Genomic DNA, 22,288 nt, shown 5'->3' on the forward strand with positions numbered 1-22,288 from the left:
GAGTCACATGAAAGCTAAGCTGTTGTTTTTTCTCAGAACCATTCAACCAAATAAATCGGGGCAGGATGTGAGCCCAAGCATGAGCTCTAAAAGCCTGGCGCTTACCCAGCTCCCCTCATGAACCCGGGTGTCACAATAACTTCTTTTCTTCCTGATATAAAGTGTCCCCCAAATCATGATTTCCCCCACCTGCATATTAATGTTATTACCATTCCCTTTGAGCTTTTAAATGTCTGTTTGTTTTAAAGAGGACTAGGCTGAGTGGAGCCAGCCTATGCTCGGCGTGTGTGAGCATTGAGTTCCATCCCCCAGTGCAGAAGAAAGGGAGGGAGGGAAGGAGGGAGGGAGGGAGGGAGGGAGGGAGGGAGCTGACTTGTTCTAAGGGAGAGTTAGGGACTAAAGAGAAAGCTCAGCAGTTAAAGGCACATACTGGTTCTGCACAGAACGCAAGTCCAGGTCCCTGTACCCGCACAGGGCCGTCACACTTGTGACTTCAGTTCCACAGGGAATCCAAAGCCTCTACAGTCTCTGGGCAGGCACCTCGACTCACAAGTACATGCATGCAGAGACACACACAATGCTCGTTTAAAAATAGTCTTTCTGAAGCTAGGGAGGTTAGGGAAAGAATGGATTAAAGTCTACCACCTTGGAAGCTAGATTTCTTTGTATGGAGAAGAGGGACTAGGGGAGAAGCACCACACTCAGCTCCTTCTGCCTCTGGGATTCCTAGGATTGCCCCCGCCATCTCCAGGTCACATCCCACATCCCTGACCAAAGCCAGCAGGCTGTGGGCCAAAAATATACCCCTGCAGGACAGAAGTATCCAGTCAGACCTGAAAAAGACTGCTCCTCTCGCTAGGGACTGATTTCCTCTCGCTAACCTGTTTATGAAAAATAGTTCACTTCCTTTCTGGCACAAAGCGCGGCTCGCACATCCCAGAGGAGGCAAGTGCTAAAGCAGTCAGCACGGAGGTTCCGGAAGGCTGGAAGCCCAGTGATCTGGTAGGATCCCAGTGTGAAAGCCAGCACAAACAGCTGGGCCTGGCCGAACACTTCGCCCTGGCCTGCAGACTTGTTTACTGCTCCAAAACCACACAGGGAGTCCTTTTCTTAGTGGTTTCCTAGTGAAACGTGAATGGGGAATGTAGCTACTAACTTTCTAAAAACATTCACTTTTCCCAGTGATAAAAGAAAAAGTGACAAACAAAAACAAAACAAACAAACCCACAGGGTGTCTCCGGTTGCATGTTTGGACAGCTCCCATGCCACCTGGCGAGGATCTAGCAATCACTCTGCACAAGTCCTTCTGGCAAGACAGAGAAGCTGAGGACCCACAGAAAGTTCCAGACTAGGCACAAGCTGGGAGTCATTCTCTTCTGAGGCTTCCCTGTGGGGCCACAGAGCACTGCAGTTTGACACTCAGAGAATGGTCTCTGGGAAATATTGGTTCCAGCAGACATGGTCACCAGAACGACACTCCAGGAGTCAAATCTAGGTTGCGTGCTTTCCCTGCTTCTTGGAGCAGCTTGGGGAGACATTTCACTAGGAGAAGGAGAGACAGCTCAGCTCCTACAACCCGGTCATGCTGGCAAGTGTTCAAAAGCAGCTTTTCTGGGAAAGCAGTCCCATAGCACGCACTAGGGATTGCAGTGTAAACCTTGCATCCGTGGCTGATTTCAAACCCCCCGGTAAGGCTCCCTAAACAGGTATTGAAAACTGAGTGTGGAGTCAATGACACGGACACCTCAGCAAACTTGCTTTGCTGCCACTGGCAACCCCTCAAAACAGCCTGTGTCCTCCAACCTCCCTGAGAACGTCTTTAAAAATAACTTTAACTAAGCTTTATCCCTTCATTTTAAAAAAAATCATCAGTCCTGACATAATTTCTATTTAATATCTGGGAGATAGGGAGGAGCAACTGCAAGACTCTTCTTCCAGTTCTGTCCTGTCCCTGGCCTCCTCACCCTCGATTTCAGATGACAGTGAGTTCTGTGGAATCTAAGAGGTCTGGCCCCACTGCGCTTTGAAATACAGGTTCAAAGGCAGAGAGCACACTGACACAGTTCCCTCGGATAGCCTTGCCACTTTGGTCAAGTAGCTCATGCTGGCTGAGAGGCTAGTGCTAGCCCATGAATGCTGGAACTTTCACCAGGTCTTGGTGCCCTTTCTGCAGGTTCAAGGCAATTTGCCCAAAGCATTTCCATGTGTGCCAGAAGCTCCAACAACCTCACAGGAAGCCACAGAAGGGTCCACCTCCTAACCAAAGACTCAGATCTCCTCTCCAGGCTTTACACCGTCTCCCAGCCCTCTGGTGCCACGAACCCTGCTCCTACCCAACTATCTTCCGGGACCTAGGTAATGAGAAAGGCAGTACCTGTCAGTGGGCAGGGCACTGCACACACACGGATGCTAACTGACATGTGGTCGTAGGTTAATTACTTTTTTCACTGCTGAGATGAAATATCCAAGAAGAGGCAGCTCAGAGATAGCAGCATTTCTGTGTTTGTTTCACAGTCCTAACAGGAAAAGCATGAGAGGCAGGAGCCAGAGGAAGGTAGAGGTGCACTGCATCTGCAGTGAGGAAGCAGAGAGACAGAAATGTGGTATGCAGCTCCTATTCTCTTGATAGTCAGTCTGGACCCCCAGTCTATGCAACGTGTCTCCTACAGTTGGAGGGGGGCAGGTCTTCCCACGTCTGTTAACGTAATCCACAAACTCCCTTACAGACAAATCCAATTCTGGGTCCTGTCAAGTTGACAACCAACACTAAGCATGGCACAGGCAAGGGCGTCTCTGGGCTGTGGAGCTGCCCCTGTGAAAGGCAACAGGACAGCAGACAGAATTCTTTTTCTATACCTCTGCAGAGGCCAAGCTGAGTGCAAACCTAATAATGGCTTTTCCAGCTGTATGAAATTCCCAGCGCCAGAGGCTCTCTGGGGAGTCAGAACTTTGACCTTGAATAGTGACCTGAGGTCATCCACATCAGCTTCTGCTCAGACACAGCGGGGGTGGAGAGACCACAGGGTACAACCAACAGGAAGAGGGCTACAGACTGGACACAAAAGAGATAAGAGACTTCAGGAGGACAGAGGACTGGGTGGCAGAACTCTCACAGTCTGTCCTCACCATCCCAAGGCTGTACTCTACAGCATGGCATGCTGTGCCCACACCCCCCAACCCCCACCCCACCCCACTCCCTCACCCCACCCCTACCACATAAGAAAAGGGCAAGGGTGAGGGAGTGAAAATGTCCTGGAGAGGAGCATAGGCTGCAGCAGAGGGGAGGGGGGAGGAGACCAGTTTCACATTTCTAGGTAGCAAGAAGTCTGTCTGATCCACTAGTCTGCTGACCTAAAGGGGACCCTGCTGCTGCGGGCCACAGGAAGCCACAGCTGCATACAGCAAAACTGAGGTGCCTACCCTATAGTCTAGAGGCTGCAGAAGTAGGAAGAAAAACAAAACAGGAACAAGGAAGCTCTCCACTTCAGGTTTCTCAAGCAGGGGCCGAGGCTATGCCCCTCCCCTTAGAAAATGAATCTCTTCTCCCTCAGTTGAAGCTTTTCCTGCAAGCTGTCTGCCCCCACGTGCTCTTGCTTAGCAGAAGAGAGGTCACAAAGAGGAGAGGCGGCTGAAGGGAGGTGTTTGTTTCTGTGTGCTCCTCAGGTTGAAGCTTGGCCAGGTTTGCACAGATAGAAACCCCAAAAAAAGTTCCACCAAAGAGGTTTCCTGAGACATAAATAAACTTTCTTAGCAGCCCAGAGATCCTTCCATCTGAAGTGTAAACTTCCCAGACCCTTAGTGCACCCACAAGAATGACAAACACTATGTAAGAAAAGTCAAAACCTTGTCCAGCCTCAAGATGATGACTCTGTGTTTCCTGTGAGAAGCCAAGGTCCGAAGGCAAGGTTTAAAGTAAGTGCATTTGAGACTGGAGAGATGGCTCAGAGGTTAGGGCTGCGAAGTGTGCGCTTGCTGAGGAACAAGTTCCCTTCCCAGAACTCACCCGGCAACTCGGCAACTCGGGACTAACTGCACCTCCAGTCCCAGGGCATCCAGTGCCCTCTTGTGACACTCATGAGCTCACGCATACATAGTGCAGATACACTCTGTCTCTCTCTGTGTGTGTGTCTCTCTCTCTGTCTCTTTCTCTCTCACACACACACACACACACACACACACACACACACACCAGCAGCACACTCAGCGCTCATCTCACTTGGGAGAAGGACTCCACTTTGCAGATGAGAAAACTCCAGTCAGAGGGGTGATGCATGTTTGATCACACATAGCTGAGGAGAAGGGAGACCATGGAGCAGGCCCACTGAAGACCTTGGCACAAGATTACCTGTTCAGACCCCTCCAAAGACTGTCTTCCTCTGCTTCTCAACCCAAGCCTTCCCAGAACCTCCCCAACGGATGTCCAAAGGGTGACTTCCTGTTTCCTGTCATTTCAACCCAAAGAGAACAGCCCCTTCTTCTCACATGGAAGACACTCAGGGTCCAGGACAGAAGTAGGTTCCTAGGGAAGGGGCTCCAGCTCAGTGTTCCCCCACCTCCATGCTGACTTTAGTATGTGGTATAGGCCATCCCTGACAAATGTATAAGGGGAGCCCCACCCCACCCCCACAGCCTAGACCCCATTCTTCACTTCCCTGTGGTTGTAGAGGGAACAGCAACATGGCTGCTCTGGCAAGAAATTACACCAAAGACCTTCTAGGTCTGTGTGGTTCTGCTGGAATGACACATCTTTAATCCCAAACAATGAAGGTAAGTTTGTTACCTTTGTAGAAGGAAGTTAGTTTGTAGAAAGAAGCAGCTGTGTTTAAAAGTGATATCTAATTGAGAAGTAGACAAAGTGATGAATCAGGGAAAGATTTGACAGAGTGAAGAAGGACCAATAAAATGAAAGAGGGGTACCGGGGGCCAACGAATATAAGCAAAGCATAATGCTATGCATATAAGGAAATGACATAATGAAACGCAATTATGGGTTTCTACATTATTATTTTGTACACTGAAAAGGAAAAGCCGATCGTAGGGCCTGTCATGTGGGCTCTGGCTCAAAGTCAGACCTCCGCAGTGAGCCCAGGAGAAGAACTGCTATCAATTCAGACCTGGTGCCTTTCTCCTGAGGTCATGCTTGGACACTGCAGAGCCTCAGTCAGTTGCCTGACTTATGCCCTCCCCAGCCTAGAAGTCTGGGCTGAAACCCTCAAGCGTGGCAGGGAGGACCCTACCAGCCAGACAGGCAGAACCAAAACCTCATCAGTCTGACCACAGATGCACTGTGTTTCTCCACATGCACCAGGAGTCCCTGCAGTGTCCACCTGAGGTCTGTCATGTGAAAGGCACCCAGGGGGTGAGAAGGGGAGTGGCCTTGGTGCCATCTGCCCACCTGCCCTCAAGAAGAAACTGATTATCCATGCCCAACCTGGTGGCTTCCCTCAACCACTGTCCGCAAGTATAAGAGAGGCTCAGCCTACCACTTCCCTATGGTCACACAGCCTACTTGCTTGGAGTAGACATAGGGCATCCGATCTGAACTCCAACCCCAGGTGCCTCTGGCAGAGTGTCCCAGGGAACTGGATCCACGGGTCTCATTACTCACAGCTCTGAGTTTATGGCCGTATGCGAAAGGCCAGGCAAAGTGGGTCATATAGGCCAAGGTGCAGAATACATGGCCCTGAAGGACACAGGTATGTCTACCCACAGGCAAAGGCTAAGTCAGTCAGGGCATGTTTTCTCAAAGGACAACGCCAACACAGAAAGCAAATCTGTACCTACCCACGCGGTGGGGAATGACTTAGAAGGCGTGTGAGTGGGAGTATGTGCGTGTGTGCGTTTGCCTGCACACAGGTCACACTGTGGTGAGTCTCTTGAGTTCCCAGGATAGGGGTGTTATTCGGGGCTGAACCTCAAATTACTAGGTAAAGGTGTTGTTAGTTCACCAAACCAGATTATTCAGAAATATTACTCAGAAATACACTTGTTGAGAGAGATTAGTAGACCCGGTGGTGAGAGGCACTGGCCCCTGAGGAAGGGAGCACATTAATGTCCCTCCATGACTAGGTAAATCCCAGACCAGATGCTGACATGGTTCCTCCCAACGGGTTTCATCCCAGGATCCATTAAGCCCCAGAAACAACTGCTGACATGGCCCTTAGCACTTGATGTGGGTTCACGACCCTGAACTTGCTGATGCTGAGCTGTGACTCCACCCACACAAGGCATTTCCTCATAAACATCATCATCTTTCTGAGTCTGTCTCCTTATCTGTAAGATTTGATTAAAGACTCGATCAGAAAAAAAAATTGATCAGCAGTACTTGGGAAGCTAGACAGAAGAACTGATAACTGATAAGGAACAAAACAGTATGTCAAAATACATGAGCCTTTGCACTGGAATCAGCAAGTGGGTTCACTGCAGGTAAATTTCCTATCAAAATAGAAAACGAGCACATACTATCTATCCCCTGGTTGATCACACACATGTTGGAGAGCTTGTACAAGTTTGAAGTGTGACTGTAACCTATCCCCCAGAGACTCGTGTGTTTGAACAACAGTACCAGTTGTTTCCTAGCAACGGGTACTGTTTAGAAACATTAGAAGGGAGAGCCTCACTGGAGGAAGTGGGTCCCTCAGGAGCAGGTCCTAGAGGTCTGTCCCAGCTTCCTTCAGGAACTCTTTCTGCCTCCTGGTGACCGCACAAGGTGACCAACGGTCTCACACACTCCAGCCGCCACAGAACAGCCCGCCAGATTCTTTCACCCGTATGACCCGTACCGTATGGTACGCCCTCAAACTGTGAGCCGAAAGGAAGCCCCTCCTCCCCTCATTTGCTACTAATCAGATATTTGTCAGTGATGATTTTTAAAAAAATAGCTAATACAGTATTGATATTACCACAACTTACTTGGAAATGCTCCGGAAAATAGTATGGATACACAGACGATATCACATCACAAGACAAATACCGTAAAAATTGATGGTAAGTAAAAGGCTGTGCTGTTTCAAGTTCTCCATAGCAAAATGTTGAAAATAATAATAATTAACATTTTTAAGATTTATTTATTTATTCTATATAAGTACACTGTAGCTGTCTTCAGACGCACCAGAAGAGGGCATTGGATCCCATTACAGATGGTTGTGAGCCACCATGTGGTTGCTGGGAATTGAACTCAGGACCTCTGGAAGAGCAGTCAGTGCTCTTAACCGCTGAGCTATCTCTCCCACCCCAGTAATTAACATTATTATTCCTATCTAATCAAATCATAGTCTTCAAATTAATTCTGTCATGGTGGTTTGAACAATTGCCTTGGTCAGCTGTTGATCATGACTGTCGCTAGCTATTGTCGGTATCTTTGCAGTTCAGTGCGTATGCTCAGCTCAGTCACCTTGGGCCAACCCTGGAAAGGCATTTTCACTTTGCAGACAACCCCTCTATACAGAGAGGGAACGGTGCCAGACCATCAGCCAGGAGGATATTCTGAACCAACGAGGACCATAGGAAAGAAACGGGGTAAAGGTCACTGGTGCCAGTCTGCTCCCAGTGCAGAGATTCTCTCTATAGTCACCTGAAACTTCCAGGTCCTCTTTACAGGCAGATATCCAGGCCAATGTAAGCTTCCCGGAACCAGAAAAACACACTCATCATTGCCTGTAACGACTACAACCCCTCAGGTCTGTCTGGCTTTCTTTGCAGCACTGAGTACTACAGTTAGGGCCCACTACTTCACCGCATGGTCATATCCGCCCTTGTATTTTCTCTGTGTATGGTTTTGGGGTGAGTTGCTTGTGCATGTTTGTTGAGACAGGCTTTCTAGGTAACACATAGTGGCATTGCACTTGCCATCTCCCAGTCTTCGTCTACAGGTGTGCACCACCATGCCTGGCCACAACAAGTTTCTTTAAATGCTCAGGGATATAGTGCAGCTCAGTGGCAGAGCACTTGCCTGGGATAATCAAATGTCCTGAATTTGATCCCTAATGGGAGGGGGAGGAGGAAGAGGAGGAGGAGGAAGGAAGAGGAGGAGGAAGAAGGAAGAAGAAGAAGAGGAGGAAGAGGAGGAAGAGGAGGAAGAAGAGGAAGAAGAAGAAGGAAGAAGAAGAGGAAGAAGAGGAAGAAGAAGGAAGAAGAGGAAGAAGAGGAAGAAGAAGAGGAAGAAGGAAGAAGAGGAAGAAGAAGAACAACAACAACAACAACAAGAGTCTAGAGCTTAACCTTTGAGTCTAGAGGACTTGTGACTGTCCCACAGGGGAAAGAAATCCCTTTATTTCAGAGGTACTATGCAATCTATCTGTCTACTGATATGCATGTAGCAAATCAAACACTTAAAATGCCCAGGGAAGGGCTAATTAATGACCTCCATACACTTGGTTCAGTTACAGAGTGTGTGTAACACTTTGCTCAGCAGCAGACACAGCCATCCAGTTCTAAGCCATCAGAGACCGACCAAAGCACAGTAAATTAGTTCTGCACGTTTGTAGAGGGGCAGCTTAGTAGACACATCCTTTGTGGTCAGAAATGTGGCTGTGTGGCTGGGAGCTACTCCACTTCCATCTACCTCAGGTCTCTCTTGACTTTAATGAGTTGGCTGCAGTCCTGAGCATTCTATGTGGTTAACCTTTAAACCTTCAACCATATATACAGCCATACAGCCTGGACTACCAAATAACGCTGTGTCCGGCCACAGGGCATCCCTAGTGGCCTCTTACCAACACCTGGGGTTCTAAGCTCATCTGGGGTGCGGAGGGAGGGAAACACCAGTTCTTCGGGCAGATTCGGAGCAGGACCCCAGCTGTCTAGTTAATGCCTCTGCCCTGCCACATGTGGCATTTGTCTTTCAATGAATGACAGTGTGCAAGCAGCTGCCCCCTTTTAAAAGGGTGTATACTGATGTGCACATGGAGGTCGACCTGAAATCTTTACAAAGCAGCTGACCTAGCCAATTCCCACAAGCAGCATTCCTCAAGTTCCCTTGTACGGAAGCCATGTGGGCATCCCCTCATCCAGGTTCCAGCAGTAAGATGCCGTTGGTTTGGGGCCACATGGGGGCTGAAGCCAGATGGCAAAGTATGCTACAGCCCTCTAGCCTGGAAGGCTCTGCGGTATGCCACAGGGCTGGTAGGGCGGGTAGATGCAGCACTAGTGGCCCAGTAACACCACCAGTTACTGCAAAGGATTAAAGATATCGCCTCAGGACTGGAGAATTGGTTCAGTGGTTAAGAGTGGGTACTGTTCTTGCCAAAGAGTCCAAGTCCTAACGTTCACATCAGGTGAACCACAATCACCTACCTCTACCTCTGGCTCTAGGGCATCCAATACCCTCTTCTGGACTCTGTGGGGACCTGCACTCTCATACACACACCTACACACTCATGCACACGCCTACACACGTATGCACATGATTAAAAAAATAATTAAAATATCCATTTTTTAAGTCACCTTGCTTGCTACAGCCTAAGAATGGGATACCAGGATTGAGTTTGGGCTGGAACAAAACTAGAATTCCAGAAGCACATGGGAGATGAGTGTCCAGTTGTCCCTGAGTTGCCTAAGTATCCACAAGTAATTGCTATGCTCAGAGCCCTGGCCTGAAACTGTTTCCATGAACACTCCTATGCCCCATCCATTCCCAGGTCCCGACTACCGCACTTTCTCCCTGCTACCAGGGCACGGTATTCCCACTCATCAGTTGGATCTCAGGTCAGACATTCTCAGTGAGACCTTCCCTAACTCTTCGACCGGAAGTGACCTTCTGCCATGCTTTCGAGATTGGCTGTTATTGCATCATTCTCTCATCAGCAGTAACTGATGTGAAGGTGTGAAACAAGCACTTCTAGACAACTGGTTGGATATGGGAAGCCTGAAGCTACCTGGAGGAGGATAATCATGCGTGGAGGGCCTGAGAAGACACGGAACACATGATTCAAGCACATGGCGGGCCAGAGAAGCCGTCATAAAGGTAAGTTGTGTCTTTGGCCAAAAGGGTTTTTTAAATAATAATAATTATTATTAATAGTTATTATTATTATTATTATTATTACAGAGGTCTTCTATCTGCTAGGCAAACACGCTCATTGAGCTAAGCTCATGAGACATTGGAAAGGCAATCTCCTCCCCGCTGTACCACAGCATCTGTTGTAACATAACCCAGAGGTGGCAGCTTCAGGTAACCAGTTATCCAAGGACCCATCAAAGTCTATGGCCATATCTCCCCGAATGTTCCCTACTTCATCTAAAACCGTGGTGCTTCATCACAAACTTGGTACTTCATGTCCAGATAGTGCATAGGTTCCATTTATGAAATCAAAGAATAATATCAGTCTTGCAAAAAACTTTAAAAAATCCGTGTGAATGATCACCCCACCTACCACCTCATCACAGGATATATAGAAAAAGGCCAAGTAGCTGGCATCCATGACAGGGTAGTTCTTTGCTTCCTGTTTAGGCCATTACAGGATAGCAATGGAGGGCAGGATACTATGAGGGAACCTGGAGCTAAACTGAGTCAAATTAAGATCGGCTCCTATGTGGCCTTGGGCGGACCACGTAATCTCTGTGCATTTCACATCAGTGACCGGAGACACTGGTAGTAAGTGCTCCAAGGACGCCATGCACACTCAGGCTCTGGCAGCTCTTAGCTCCTGTGGATGAGTTGGCCTTGTCTTATCTGAGTACCTCCAGCTCAGGGGTTTTTGTTGAACTGGATAAAACTAGAATTCTGTATGCTCTGATACCTGCCACAACCTGTCTTGCCAGAATCTCCTTCTCCTGAGATAACAGAACACCCCCAAAGCTGAAACGTCTCCCAAAGCTTAGATAATCCCGTGTCCTGAGCCAGACACAGCAGCAGAATTTGGCCAATGCCTCTCCAGTCTGTTAACACCATTGCAGGGATCTTCAGACATCAGGCATCACCAAGCAAACACAGAACCAGAGTCCTTCCAGATTGGAAAGTGTGTTAATGGTCTCAAAGGGGTCAGACATCAGGCATCACCAAGCAAACACAGAACCAGAGTCCTTCCAGACTGGAAAGTATGTTAATGGTCACAAAGAGGCCATGTTCCTTCCCCAAACCCAAATTGCAGAAACGTCCAGGTCATGTTTTGGGTGCTGAGAATCCCAGGTGACGCACAGTACCTGTAAGTGATCCTCACTTCCGTCCCAGGTTCATCTCTCTCCCAAATCAAAGCTATGGTGTCGGGAGACTTCTGCACATGCTGGTCCAGGCAGTTGACTATGCAAAGAAAAGTTAACAGATGTTATTCCAGATGCTAGATAAGAGGGTGGAAAAGGACTCGATCTGCTTTGGTTTGCTATTCCTGCAGAGCAGGGTCTCCTCCCTGTCAGGGAAGAGTGACTACCACAACTGCAGAGAACAGAGACAACCACTACAAACACGATCTGTCTACAAGGTGACCTTCCACACAGACTCTGAGGTAGTCACATCATTCCAGTGGTCTCCACACTGGATATGTATGACATCACCACCCAAGAGTCTATGTTAGAAGTACTAAGCTGCACATGCCTTTCAAGAAAGTTCTCTCCCCGTTACCCAAGCTCAGCTCACATGACTTGCTGGGAAAAGCGCAAGGTCAGTAGGCTTGTTTGCCATAAACCTGAGGATTAGTGGGCTCAGTTCTGCTGACATCCTGTTCACTGATCATCTGATTTTAAAGGTGAGATTAACTCAGGCCAGTTCATGCAATGCCAGCTTCTACCCAAGCATATTCCCCCCAGTAGCCTCCAGATAATTTAGAGGAACCATGGCGGATGTCGCATAACATTTGTTCAACAGAACACTGGGGCTAAAGTTACCCAGACAAGACAACCCCCCTCACAGAAGCTAAGAGCAACTTGGCATAAAAACAGTAACAATCAGAGCCTAGATGTGAACAGCACTCTTGGGGACCCACGACCACCATTTCCCATCCCCTGGTGGTAAGTGCAGAGATTAATCAGCTGAAGGTCACACAGTAACAGATTTGACTCAGACTAGCTCCAGATCCCTCACACGGCCCTCCACTCTCCCTGAAAGGGTCCAAACAGGCAGCCAAGAACTGCTTTGTTCAGCAGGTGGAAGAAAGCTGAGCCCAATCGATGGCAAAGGGGGGAGGAGATATAAAGAGGTGTGGTCCACAGACAGAAGAAACTTAGAACTGTGCGGACCGGGGAAGCAAGCAGGCAGCCGAGAATAGGCAGACCCTACAGAGAATAGAAAAACAGGGTTGTTGGTGAAGAAAGTAGCAAGCTAGCGTCACAAATGTCAGCTGAATGTGCTGCCAGGCTATCTAGCTTACTGGTGTAGCGATTGTGTGTGTGTGTGTGTGTGTGTGTGTGTGTGTGTGTGTGTGTGTGTGTGCATGTTGTGTGTGCATGTGTGTGTGTACATGAATGCCCAAACAGCAAGAATTTTCATTCTAAAATACAGCTTGTCAGCTGTCAGCAAAGAGGTCAGCCCTTGGCACAGGGCCATGTCCCCAGCAACCTGGTCATGGAGGTGACTCTGAACTGGTCATGACAAGTTATCACCAGAGAATCACTGCTATGGAAAGCTGTGAAAGAAAAACCAGGACGGGACTGGTTAAGAGCAGGAAGTATGGGCTATTCTGGACACCTGGGAACTAGTGATAAATTCAAGTCCTTCGGTCACCTATATAAGCCAAGAAGCCACAGGAGATGTGTGCCTGTACTCACCCCCAGGAAATGCCTGCTCTAACCCACCCTGACTTTTGTCACCCTGAAGAACGGACTGGGTCAGGTGCAACAGGAAGCAGCATTACAGAAATCCTGGTGTCATGGTAGACCCACCCAAACTCAAGTCGTGAAGCTACAAGAGGGGCTGAAACCCCACAGAATATCACCTGCTCCCATGATAGCCAGCGTACCGGGCATCCTTCTTCCCCGGAGAATGACTGACTCTAAACAGAGACCCTCAGCAGCACACGGCCCAGCAAGGTATCCTGCCTGCTTTATACCAAGAAGGAAGGCAGGCTGAGACAGGAGAAGACAAAGGCCAGGCACAGGGAAAGCATCATGGTATAGCTTGGTGGTCCCATGCGTCCACCTCTTCCTGGGGCCGAGAGATGGCACAAATCTAAGCAGCCCAGAATAGATTCTCAAATCTAATGTTCCCCAGAGGCTTCCCACACAGGGGAGATGCTGGATAATTGGCTACCAAGGCCCTTCTCCCTGCTGGATAACCCAGGCACAAAGAACTACCTCTGTTCCAGGGTCTTTGCATTGGTTTTCCCTGCCTGACACTGCCACCCCTCCTGTCCATGCTACATATCTCAGCCTTTATCTCTCTCATCGTACATGTTCTTGTCTATGAAGCCCATGCTTCTCACCCTCGAGTGGTATCGTAATCCCCAAAGAACGTGTTAGCACATAGAAACCTAGGCCCCGTGAAGTGCGCCAGCCCCTGGCAGAGACTATGCATTTGAGGCAAACAGTCCTGCTGCAGCCTGCCTTGGAACCACACAGCGGCAGACTCCTGTGTGTTTAACACTGTGCACCCACTGTATGTGAAGCTTCGGGACTTTGTGGGGATTCCATTTCTTTCTCTTCCTGGTGGGGGTGGGGGTAATAAAGGTATTTGATAGCCCTGTGTGACACCTGGCTCTACCTCATTGGCTGGCAGCCTGCAACTGCCTAAAAAACTCCACAGGTCTGGCTCCTGGCCAGCCACCCACTAAGGACAGACAATGCCCTTGTCGTTTACTTTAAGTCTTAGCTTTTTAATCCACAGGGAAATATAAGAATCCCTGACTCCAGGCGAGTTTAAGAATTAGCTGCCCCCCAGTGTGTCATAAGATTGGGACAGAAGATGTCACAGTGTTCCCAAGTAACATGGCAACAGAATAATCCCATTCCTCAGAGCCATCACCCTATGGGTCCTGGCAGAACCAAGGACCTACAATTCCATGTTTTTAGCAAATACTTCTATTCCTCCTGCTGCTTCAGCTACAGGGAAAGGCAGGGAAGGTTAGGGAGAGGAAGGAAGACTCAGAGGATACTCTGTCTGCACATACAAAGTCTCGACATGTAAAAGAAAAAGTAACTCAACCCAAACAATGGGAAGTGAGACTAGAACACTCCACCTCCAAGCATTTTCAGGAAGAGTTGGGCAGGACCCAGCACAACTGAAGGCAGAACTCAAGCCCCACCTCCTACTTTAAGCCTTCCAAGTCCCCAGCACACAGTGAGCCTCTGTTCTCCCAACCTCTCGGTTGGCCTACCCCATGTAACACTTCCTTCTTCTGCCCAGGATTCCCCATTCTGGGGCACAGTGCTCCCTCCCCACCCTCTGGGTCCCAAGGGTCATAAGGTTCCTTTCTCGTGGGGACTGGTGGAGGGCCACAGATCTTCATCTGCCCCATGGAAACCTTGAGCACATCACCCCAGTACAGATGTTTGCTGTGTTAAATAAAACTTACACGAGACCACTGTTTTGATCTAAGCTCTAGCACAGGCTAGACTAAAAGTCAAAGAGGAATTGTTCATGCTAGAGCTCCTATCACCAAGCTGAAACATAGCTGTTTACCAGACCTTTGGAGAAATCAAGATCAGAGGCACAGAAGTTGAAACCAAGCCTTCACGTGCCTTGTGGTGAAGTTCCCCCTCCTATATGCGTATACAGAAAGGGAAAGACACAGGCTTCGTGAGCTAGCTGTCAGTTGTTTTCATATTGACCAGTCTCCCTGCCACTACCTTTCAAGGAACGTGGCTGAAACAGCCAATCAGTTTTCTGATCTCTATTGTGATTTCCCAGCCCTTCTCTGGCTGTAAAAGCTTTCAATATGTGATATACTTTATGACACTAAATGTTGTCCAACTGACCATGTCAAAGCACATCATGGTATTTCTTCCAATGGTGGATGGATTTGTAATCTCTTTGTGTCACTCAGGTGCTACTCAGTGGGCATTTCCCACTGTTCTTGTGGTTGGCCCTTTTGTGTCTCCATCTACACAACAGGACACGAACCATTCCATGTTTGCATCATTTAGAGTGGGAAATGGCCCTTAAAAACAGGGTGCCTGCCCAGCCATGGGTTCTTCTCAGTGACTGTAGCACACACACAGTAGCCCAGCCCAGATCCTAACACAGTCTTAGGAGCAGCTACAGTAATGCTTATTAGTGGATCAGAGATTTTTAATGCTATTAACAACAAACACACACACACACACACACACACAATTATAGAAGTTGTTACTTCTATTACAGAGACGACACACGATAATGTAGGAATTTTCAAACTCCCCACCCCCCAACCCCACAGCACTAGGAATGGAATGCAGAGTTTCCTACACGCTAAGTAAGTGCATAACTACTAAGCCACACCCCTGATCCAAAGGCTCTGATTGGTTGCTTAGATACACACACCCCCATACCCAGCTCAAACGTAAGTGAATCCAGCACACAAAGCTTCAAGCGTCATGAAAAGAAACTGGGGTTAATAAGCACATGAGGGCTCACAATGGCTTTCTTTAAATAGCAAATTTCCCTGGCACATCGCGAGAACTTTCGCTGTATTTGCCAACTTTCCAGAAGCAGCTGTTATTTAAAGCAAGTCATGCTTCTGACGACTGAGAAGAATCCAGAGTCTTCCTGAAGTTCTGCCTCGTGAAACTGGAGCTGCGTTTTCATTTGGAGTTCCTTAAAAGGCTCCGACAAGCTTTATCTACTGTCATCTCAGCTCCAGTCTTGCTCTGAGTCATGGCCATCGAGGAAAGAGCATCGGCAGCATGACTTCTGTTTGTGCAATGCTCCCCGGGCATCTAGAGAGCCTTGGGTGGCACTCAGTGGCAGAGCACCAGCCTAGCCCGTGTGAGACCCTGTGCTCCATTCCCAAAAGAGAAAAAACAAAAACAGACAAACAAAACAGCCGGAAGTCTCTCAGTGTTCGATGGATAGTTAAAGTTAAACTAGTTTCTTTAAGCCAAGCCTGGTGGTAATAGGTCTTTAATCCCAGTATTGGGAGGCAGAGGCAGATGGATCTCTTTGCATTCCAGAACAGCGTGGTCTTCATAGTAGGTCTGAGACTTACTTCTGAGTAAGCTCACACTTTCTAGCTCTTTCTGAGCTCTGGCTGGCTGGCTCAACTCTAGCTCGAACTCTTCTCCAAGATGACCGACTCAATCTGGCTTCTCTCAGTTTCTAACTGAACTGCTTTGTTTGGCCTCATACTAACTTTAGCAAGATGTTTAAATCTTCTAGCTCCTTCTCATTCTCTGGCTTGTTACGTCTTTGCCTAGGTCTAGGGTGTTATCTCTCTGCACCCTGTCACTGTACAACAGTCCTGGAAAAACTGCCTCCCTCCCTCGTCACCCCTTCCCTCTCTGCACTGCTGTCTTAAGTAGCTCCCCTTTCTTCTCTCTTCTCATGAGAGCTGAACATATCCTATTCTGTCCAATCTTTCTCTATTCCAGCCAGAGGGACTAAAGCTGTGTGGTAAGGCCTGAGCCACACCAGGACTAGAAAAGGGTGTTCTTGTTGTTGTTAATGTTGTCGTTGTTGTTGTTGTTTTGTTGTTTTGTTGCTGCTGCTGCTGCTGTTGTTTTTAGTAAATAACACAATCTCAGAATTCTCAGTGTGACCAAACATCCTGCAGCAGGGTCTGTTTCAGATGGACACAATACCCAGCAGCACGCCTGAAGGACAAATCAAGGTCACTCGTTCCCCAAATGCTTCATTAATAATTAACAGCCAAGGGTGGTTAGGGCTGCACTGTGCTAAGAACAGTGTCAAGAGCTTTAATCTCACCTTATCCTAACAAGAGCCCTAACTGGGTGTTCTGACTGACAACAACAGTAACTAAGTACCCTCCCCACCCCAAACAGGCTGCTCAGAAGGAGCCTTAATTTCTACATGAGTCTCTTGACCACAGAACCTTCCGGGAACCTAGCCATTATACTGTGAGACGCTCTGTGTGGTTTTCGGGACAAATTTCACTTATCACAACTGTAGGATCCATTCTCAGGAACCTGGACGAAATAACAAAAGCTAGCTATTTTTACAAAGAAAAACAATTATTTAGCTCATCTATCTGGATGTTCAAAGGCTTACATGTTAATGTTGCATAGGTAATGTTTCTTACCAAGAGTGTCCTAAGAAGATACAGAGCATCATATGACACAAGACATCCATTATCTCTCCTGACCACTCCCTCTTATAAAACGCCAAGATTAGAACCTTTTACCTCAGCCCTTACAACCTCTCCCAATCCTAGTCACCTCCGTCATAATAACTGACAAGGGGACTTTACTGAGGAGCTCAGGGGATGAACCAAATTCTAAGGATAGCACCACTCAGGCCCCAGCCAAGGAAGTGAGAAACAAGAAGATGACTCCCACTTGAGACACCAGGAAAGGGGAGAGAGCGGACCCCATGGGCCCTGTCCAGAGTCCTGACCTAAGACCTCAGAGGGCAATAAAATGGTCATTATCCTGCTGCACTGCTAAATTAGAGTGTGGAACAACGGAACTACAACAGTGTTCCAGGACACAATATAAGGAAACACGGCAAGCACAAGGCAGTAAGAATTAAGAGCTCGGTGTAGTTCAAAAGGCCCAGTTGAAACCACAAACCTGCTGTACCAAGCACCTGCAGGGCTTGTCAGTCACAGCTGGGAGATGCCCAGCCACCCGGTTTCTAAACCGAAGAGTCTAGAGTGGGCCCCCGAATTTGCATTTCTAAAAGCTTCGTGGTCCAGCAGCATTGGTCTGGACCTTTGAGAAGCATTCATCTAGAGATCACTGAAAGGATAACAGTGTCACTCAGTCATCATCACACGTGACAAACAGATCGGTCCCAAACAGTTCAACCACTTCACAACTTTCTAAGTGGCTCCCGGGGCAGCTGCAGTCTTCCGTTTTCACACTGTAACCTCTGGGGGTTGTAGAAAGGGGCGAAGGGCAGAGATGACACTGACAGGCAGAAAGCCAGGCCTTTGGAGAAGTTGCTTTCTCGAATGTCAGTTTGATGAAGTTCAGCCTCAGGCTCTCACGGCTCCAAAGGTAGAAGAACAGAGGCCAAAGAATTCGTAGAAGACCACACCCAGGCCTCACCATAAGGTTGATAGCACTCCTTATCAGCTACAAGCTTGGTTGTCCCAGCGGCCTTGACCTCTTAAGCGTGGAGAGGTTTCCAAAGAAGCCACACACGGTCCGCCCCCCTTCCTTCTGCAAACTGCTTTACTCACTTGAAAAGCACATTCTGCAAACGCAAGAACTTCTTAACCCAAGTTCAAGAATTTGCTGACTCAAGTCTAAAAGCAACACTTATCTAGTAAGAGTCTCATTTAGACGGCACTTGCCAAGTAATAAACAGTATGGGGGGGGATGACTGGTACAAAGTTTATTTAAAGTTTTGTGCTAAAAAAAAAGACACTGTAATTTTTGAATATAGTAAATCGGAATTGCTGCAGTTTATTGATTAGTCGGGATAGGTTTGGTTTCTCCCAGCCCTGTGGCACAGCCAGCATAAGAAGGGAACACTGCCTCCCCATTTTACAAATGGGGAGGCTGAGATATGCCAACGTTGAATAAGGGATAGGGAAACTGCAGACACCAGATTCCACGTCTAACTTTGGTCCCTAAGCAAAACATCACCTCTTGCCTCATCTTGAGGGCCTTCGGCTCCTTTCTTAGGCATCTCTGACCCACCCAACCCTCACTCCCACCCCACTGGAAGGCAGAAGGTCCCAGCTCCCTTCTGTGCACCCTAGACTCAGCCTCCCAGTTCTCCCCCGATGGACTCCAGTGCCTCGGTGAGTAATGTATGTCCCTGCCTCCAACCTTAGCAGAATTCGGGCTCATCAGAAAACCGACAGCTAGAGTGATTGATGTGTCTCATTTGGAGATCTGCGAGGAGGCTAGGACATAGTCCACGCTGGCCTTGAGTTCAGCTCCTCTTGACTCAGACTCCAGAGAGCTGGGGTTACCTGCCCTCGCCACTGTAGACTTTTGTTTTTGGGGTGCAGTTCTTAGACCCAGAACTTCCTGCCCACACGCCCCTACGGGAGGAGATAACCAGTTCCCTCCCAGGGGCTGGTGCTTTCTTCTTCCTGCACCCACCAAGGCTCTGTTTACACAGCAGCGTTTGTCCTCGGGGGAGCCTGAGCCCTAGCGCCGCAGCTGCTGGTAGCAACCTACCTGCTAATCTGCGGTCCCCTGAGCGGAAAAGCCTGTGCTCTCTCCACCTCGGCCTATCTGGTTCCTTAGCTTTGTGCCCACCATGCTGGGGATCCTCAAGACTAAAATCTGAAGGCAAAGCCCCCCCAGAATCTGCGTTAGGGTAGACCATTCTGAGGTCAAGCCGAGTATTCTCAGTTTCCCGCTAGAGACAGCGCTGCAGATTTGGGCGCGTAACTGCTGCTTGGCCAGTTGCACTCTCTGGACCCGGTGGGATACAGAACAAAGTGACGTGGCACAGGGATTAGAGTGGGTGGTGAAGCATTCTGGAGAAAAGGGCCAAGGCCTGGGGGCAGCTGCTACTGACTGGGGCCTCCGGAGTCTCCGCGAAACTGAGCTGGTCCCAGCAACGCACTCACCAGACACATTCAACTGGCCTCCCAGGAACCAGCCGATCTTGCCCGTCCTGAAGTCGCAGTCCCAGACAGTATGGTAAGGAGTGTCCCAAACTAGTGTGTCACGGGCCAGCGGTCCCCAGAAGGCGGCCGGCTCCTGGGCTGCCTGAGCGCTCAAAGCGGGGTACGAGCCTAGCTGCGCTGCTGCAGGAACACTGCCCAGGAGTCGGGTGGTGGTCCAGCGGGACAGGCTCAGCAACCACCACGATTGTCCCGAGCGCCCGTGCAGGCCACGCAGCAGTCGTCCCACACCGCTGCCGAGGCTGCGCGCCGCCATCTCGCCCGACGCCCCACGCGGGTGCAGGAGCCTGGGCGCCCCTAAGAGTCTCCACGGCCCCGCCCAGGCTCCGCCCCCGCGGCCACCACCCACTACTTCTCTCCGCGAAGCAGCTTCCTTGAGCCTGCCCCTTCCCACCTCTTCTCCCCGCCAGGACTGGGGCGCGGGGAGAGGGGTGGGGCTAGGTTTTGTTGTGCTCCCCGTCCCAGGCTAGCCCGCGCTCTCGGCTTCAGTTTCCTGGGTTTCTGCGATCGCTGTTCACAGACCAGATAACTTTCCCGCTTGCGACAAAAGCTGCAAGTACACGGGTGTCCTAGCCTCCGGATCTGGGATGCAGGCAGCGCTCTGAGATAGGATAAATGGATTGGGAACGCGGCTAAGTGGTCATAAGAGCGAAGCTCACAGATGCTGTGGATGAACCGCCTTGGTTCAGCATTCCATAGATTGAAGTCGAAGCTTTCCTCCTTAGAGATTCAAGGGCTTCTGAAAGTTAAGCCCTGTCCCAATGGTGCGGGCCTGTACAACCATGCCACGGACACATAACTCCCCCGTGGAGGGCTAAAGGGCTGTTGAACAAGCCCGGAGGCCTTCAAACAGGGAAGGAGGTGCTGCTGTGAAGGCCTGAGTCCCGTAACAATATTTTTGTTACCCAGCTGCTAACCTCTGCCGGGGCAGGGAAGCTATGGTTAAAGAATAAATCAATGTCCACAGCACATCTGGCCTGGTTGACCATGAGCTCCAGCGCCGTCAAGAAGTTGACGTTTTTTGTTATTAAATAATCAGGAGTAAAAGGAAACGTGTCTCTACCAAGTACTTAAGAAGTGAATACTTAATGAAAAATAAACACTAGAGGTCGGGGATTTTTGGAAAACTGGTTTGTGGAGTTCCTTGAGCTGGCAAAAGACTTTTTCCTGTTGGCTGTGGCAGTTGCAGATAGGTAGGGATACTGCGGGTGAGCTGCTGAGGAGGAAGGGCTAAAAAGGCGGTGCCAACAGCCAGCGCGGTCATATGCCCCGCCCTCAACCAAGCACCGTCATTAATTTAAAAATTAGGTAGGTTGGGCACAGTGGTGCACCTCTAGGGGCCTCTAGCTATTCAGGAGTCTGAGGCAAAAGTCACACCCTGGAGACAGACGATGAGTTTGAGAGTAGCCTGCACAGCATTGCTAGTCTCCACCTTAAGAAACCAAACCAAACCCAAAGCTTGGCTAGGGCCAGAAACAAAACAACATAAAACAAAAGGTTACATAGTGCTAGAATAAATAAGGAAGCAACCGAACTAATGAAAAGAGACTTACAGAAGAGCACATGGCTGCCTAGTGGAAGAGGAAGCCTAGCACCCAGCACCCCCAACTATGCCCTCTTTTCGTCGAACATATAAAGTTATAAGAGAAAGAGCAGGCTCGGCTAGCAGGTCTGAGAGATGCCCATCAACACTTCCTCCTCTGGCGTGTACTTGGAATTTCCTGCTCCATCAACACAAGGAGGCTGAGCTGAAGGTGTGGCGGCCGAGTTGGGGGTGTGGCTCAGAGGCAAAACGCCTGCCTGGCATGCACAGGCCCTGAGTTCTAGTGCCAGCACACATAACCCTCTAAAAGAGAACGAGGATCCGGCCTTCCTCCCCTCATGTCTGGGTTGACCTCCTAGCTTTATCCCAGAGGACCTGGAAGAAGTGGTGCTTGCACAGTCTTTGGCTAGGTGCCGAGGCTGCGTTGAGGGAACCCGAGCTGCTGCTGCTTTTTTGGTTGGTTGTTTCCCATGATGCCCTGGGGTGAGGGAGTTGGTCCTGCCTTCTGGGGACAATGAGCCCGCAGACAGAATGAGTTGCACCAGCCCATACCCAGGAACAGCCCTGGACGGAGCTGCATCCAACCCTGGATGCTCTATACCAGGTATGGGCGCCTTGCCCTCGGCACAGAAGATCTTCCTAGTGATTTGCAAGGTTGGAAGAAGTTTCAAATAGTGTTAACTTGATCGCTCAGCCGTAGCTAGCTGGCACAAGAACTGCTCCTAAAACGTGAGGCCCTCCCTTTACCAGTTCCTACATCTCATCCCCTGCATGGGTTGTGTTTTCTCTTCTTGCCTTCAAAGCGCTAGAGCGTCAGTTCTCTCAGACGTTTCCCTCCAGGTCCCTGGAGACAAGGGTTCGCATTCATCCTCCGACTTTCAAGCTGGAACCTGTAACCGGAACCTTTCCTCCAGTTTCGTATTCAAACACTAGGTTTAAGTTTTGGTTTTCTGAAGAAGCGCCAGCCTCAGACCTGAATGACCTTGAACTTCTAATCCTCCCCCCTCCCTGCACTTTTTGTGTATCATACAGAAATGTCACCATACTTTGTATATGGGGTGTTGGGAACCGAACCTATGGTTTTAAGCATTCTAGGCAAATACTCTACCAACTGAGTGCATCCCAGCGCCTA

General features: G+C 49.2%; 1 protein-coding gene across 1 annotated transcript in view; it reads right to left on the reverse strand.

Annotated features, from left to right (window-relative positions):
- The window catches only part of Acss1 (acyl-CoA synthetase short chain family member 1), a 49,632-nt gene extending 29,691 nt beyond the window's left edge, over nucleotides 1-19,941 (reverse strand). The window contains exons 1-2 of the mRNA XM_032904396.1: nucleotides 19,557-19,941; nucleotides 11,143-11,239 (exon numbers count right to left, since the gene is read on the reverse strand). Of these exons, the coding sequence (XP_032760287.1) occupies nucleotides 11,143-11,239; nucleotides 19,557-19,869 (410 nt within the window). The 5' untranslated portion in view covers nucleotides 19,870-19,941. The remainder of the gene's footprint in view (nucleotides 1-11,142; nucleotides 11,240-19,556) is intronic.
- Nucleotides 19,942-22,288: the final 2,347 nt, after the last annotated feature.

This window comes from Rattus rattus, chromosome 5 (assembly GCF_011064425.1).
Source record: "Rattus rattus isolate New Zealand chromosome 5, Rrattus_CSIRO_v1, whole genome shotgun sequence".
NCBI classification, from domain to species: domain Eukaryota; kingdom Metazoa; phylum Chordata; class Mammalia; order Rodentia; family Muridae; genus Rattus; species Rattus rattus.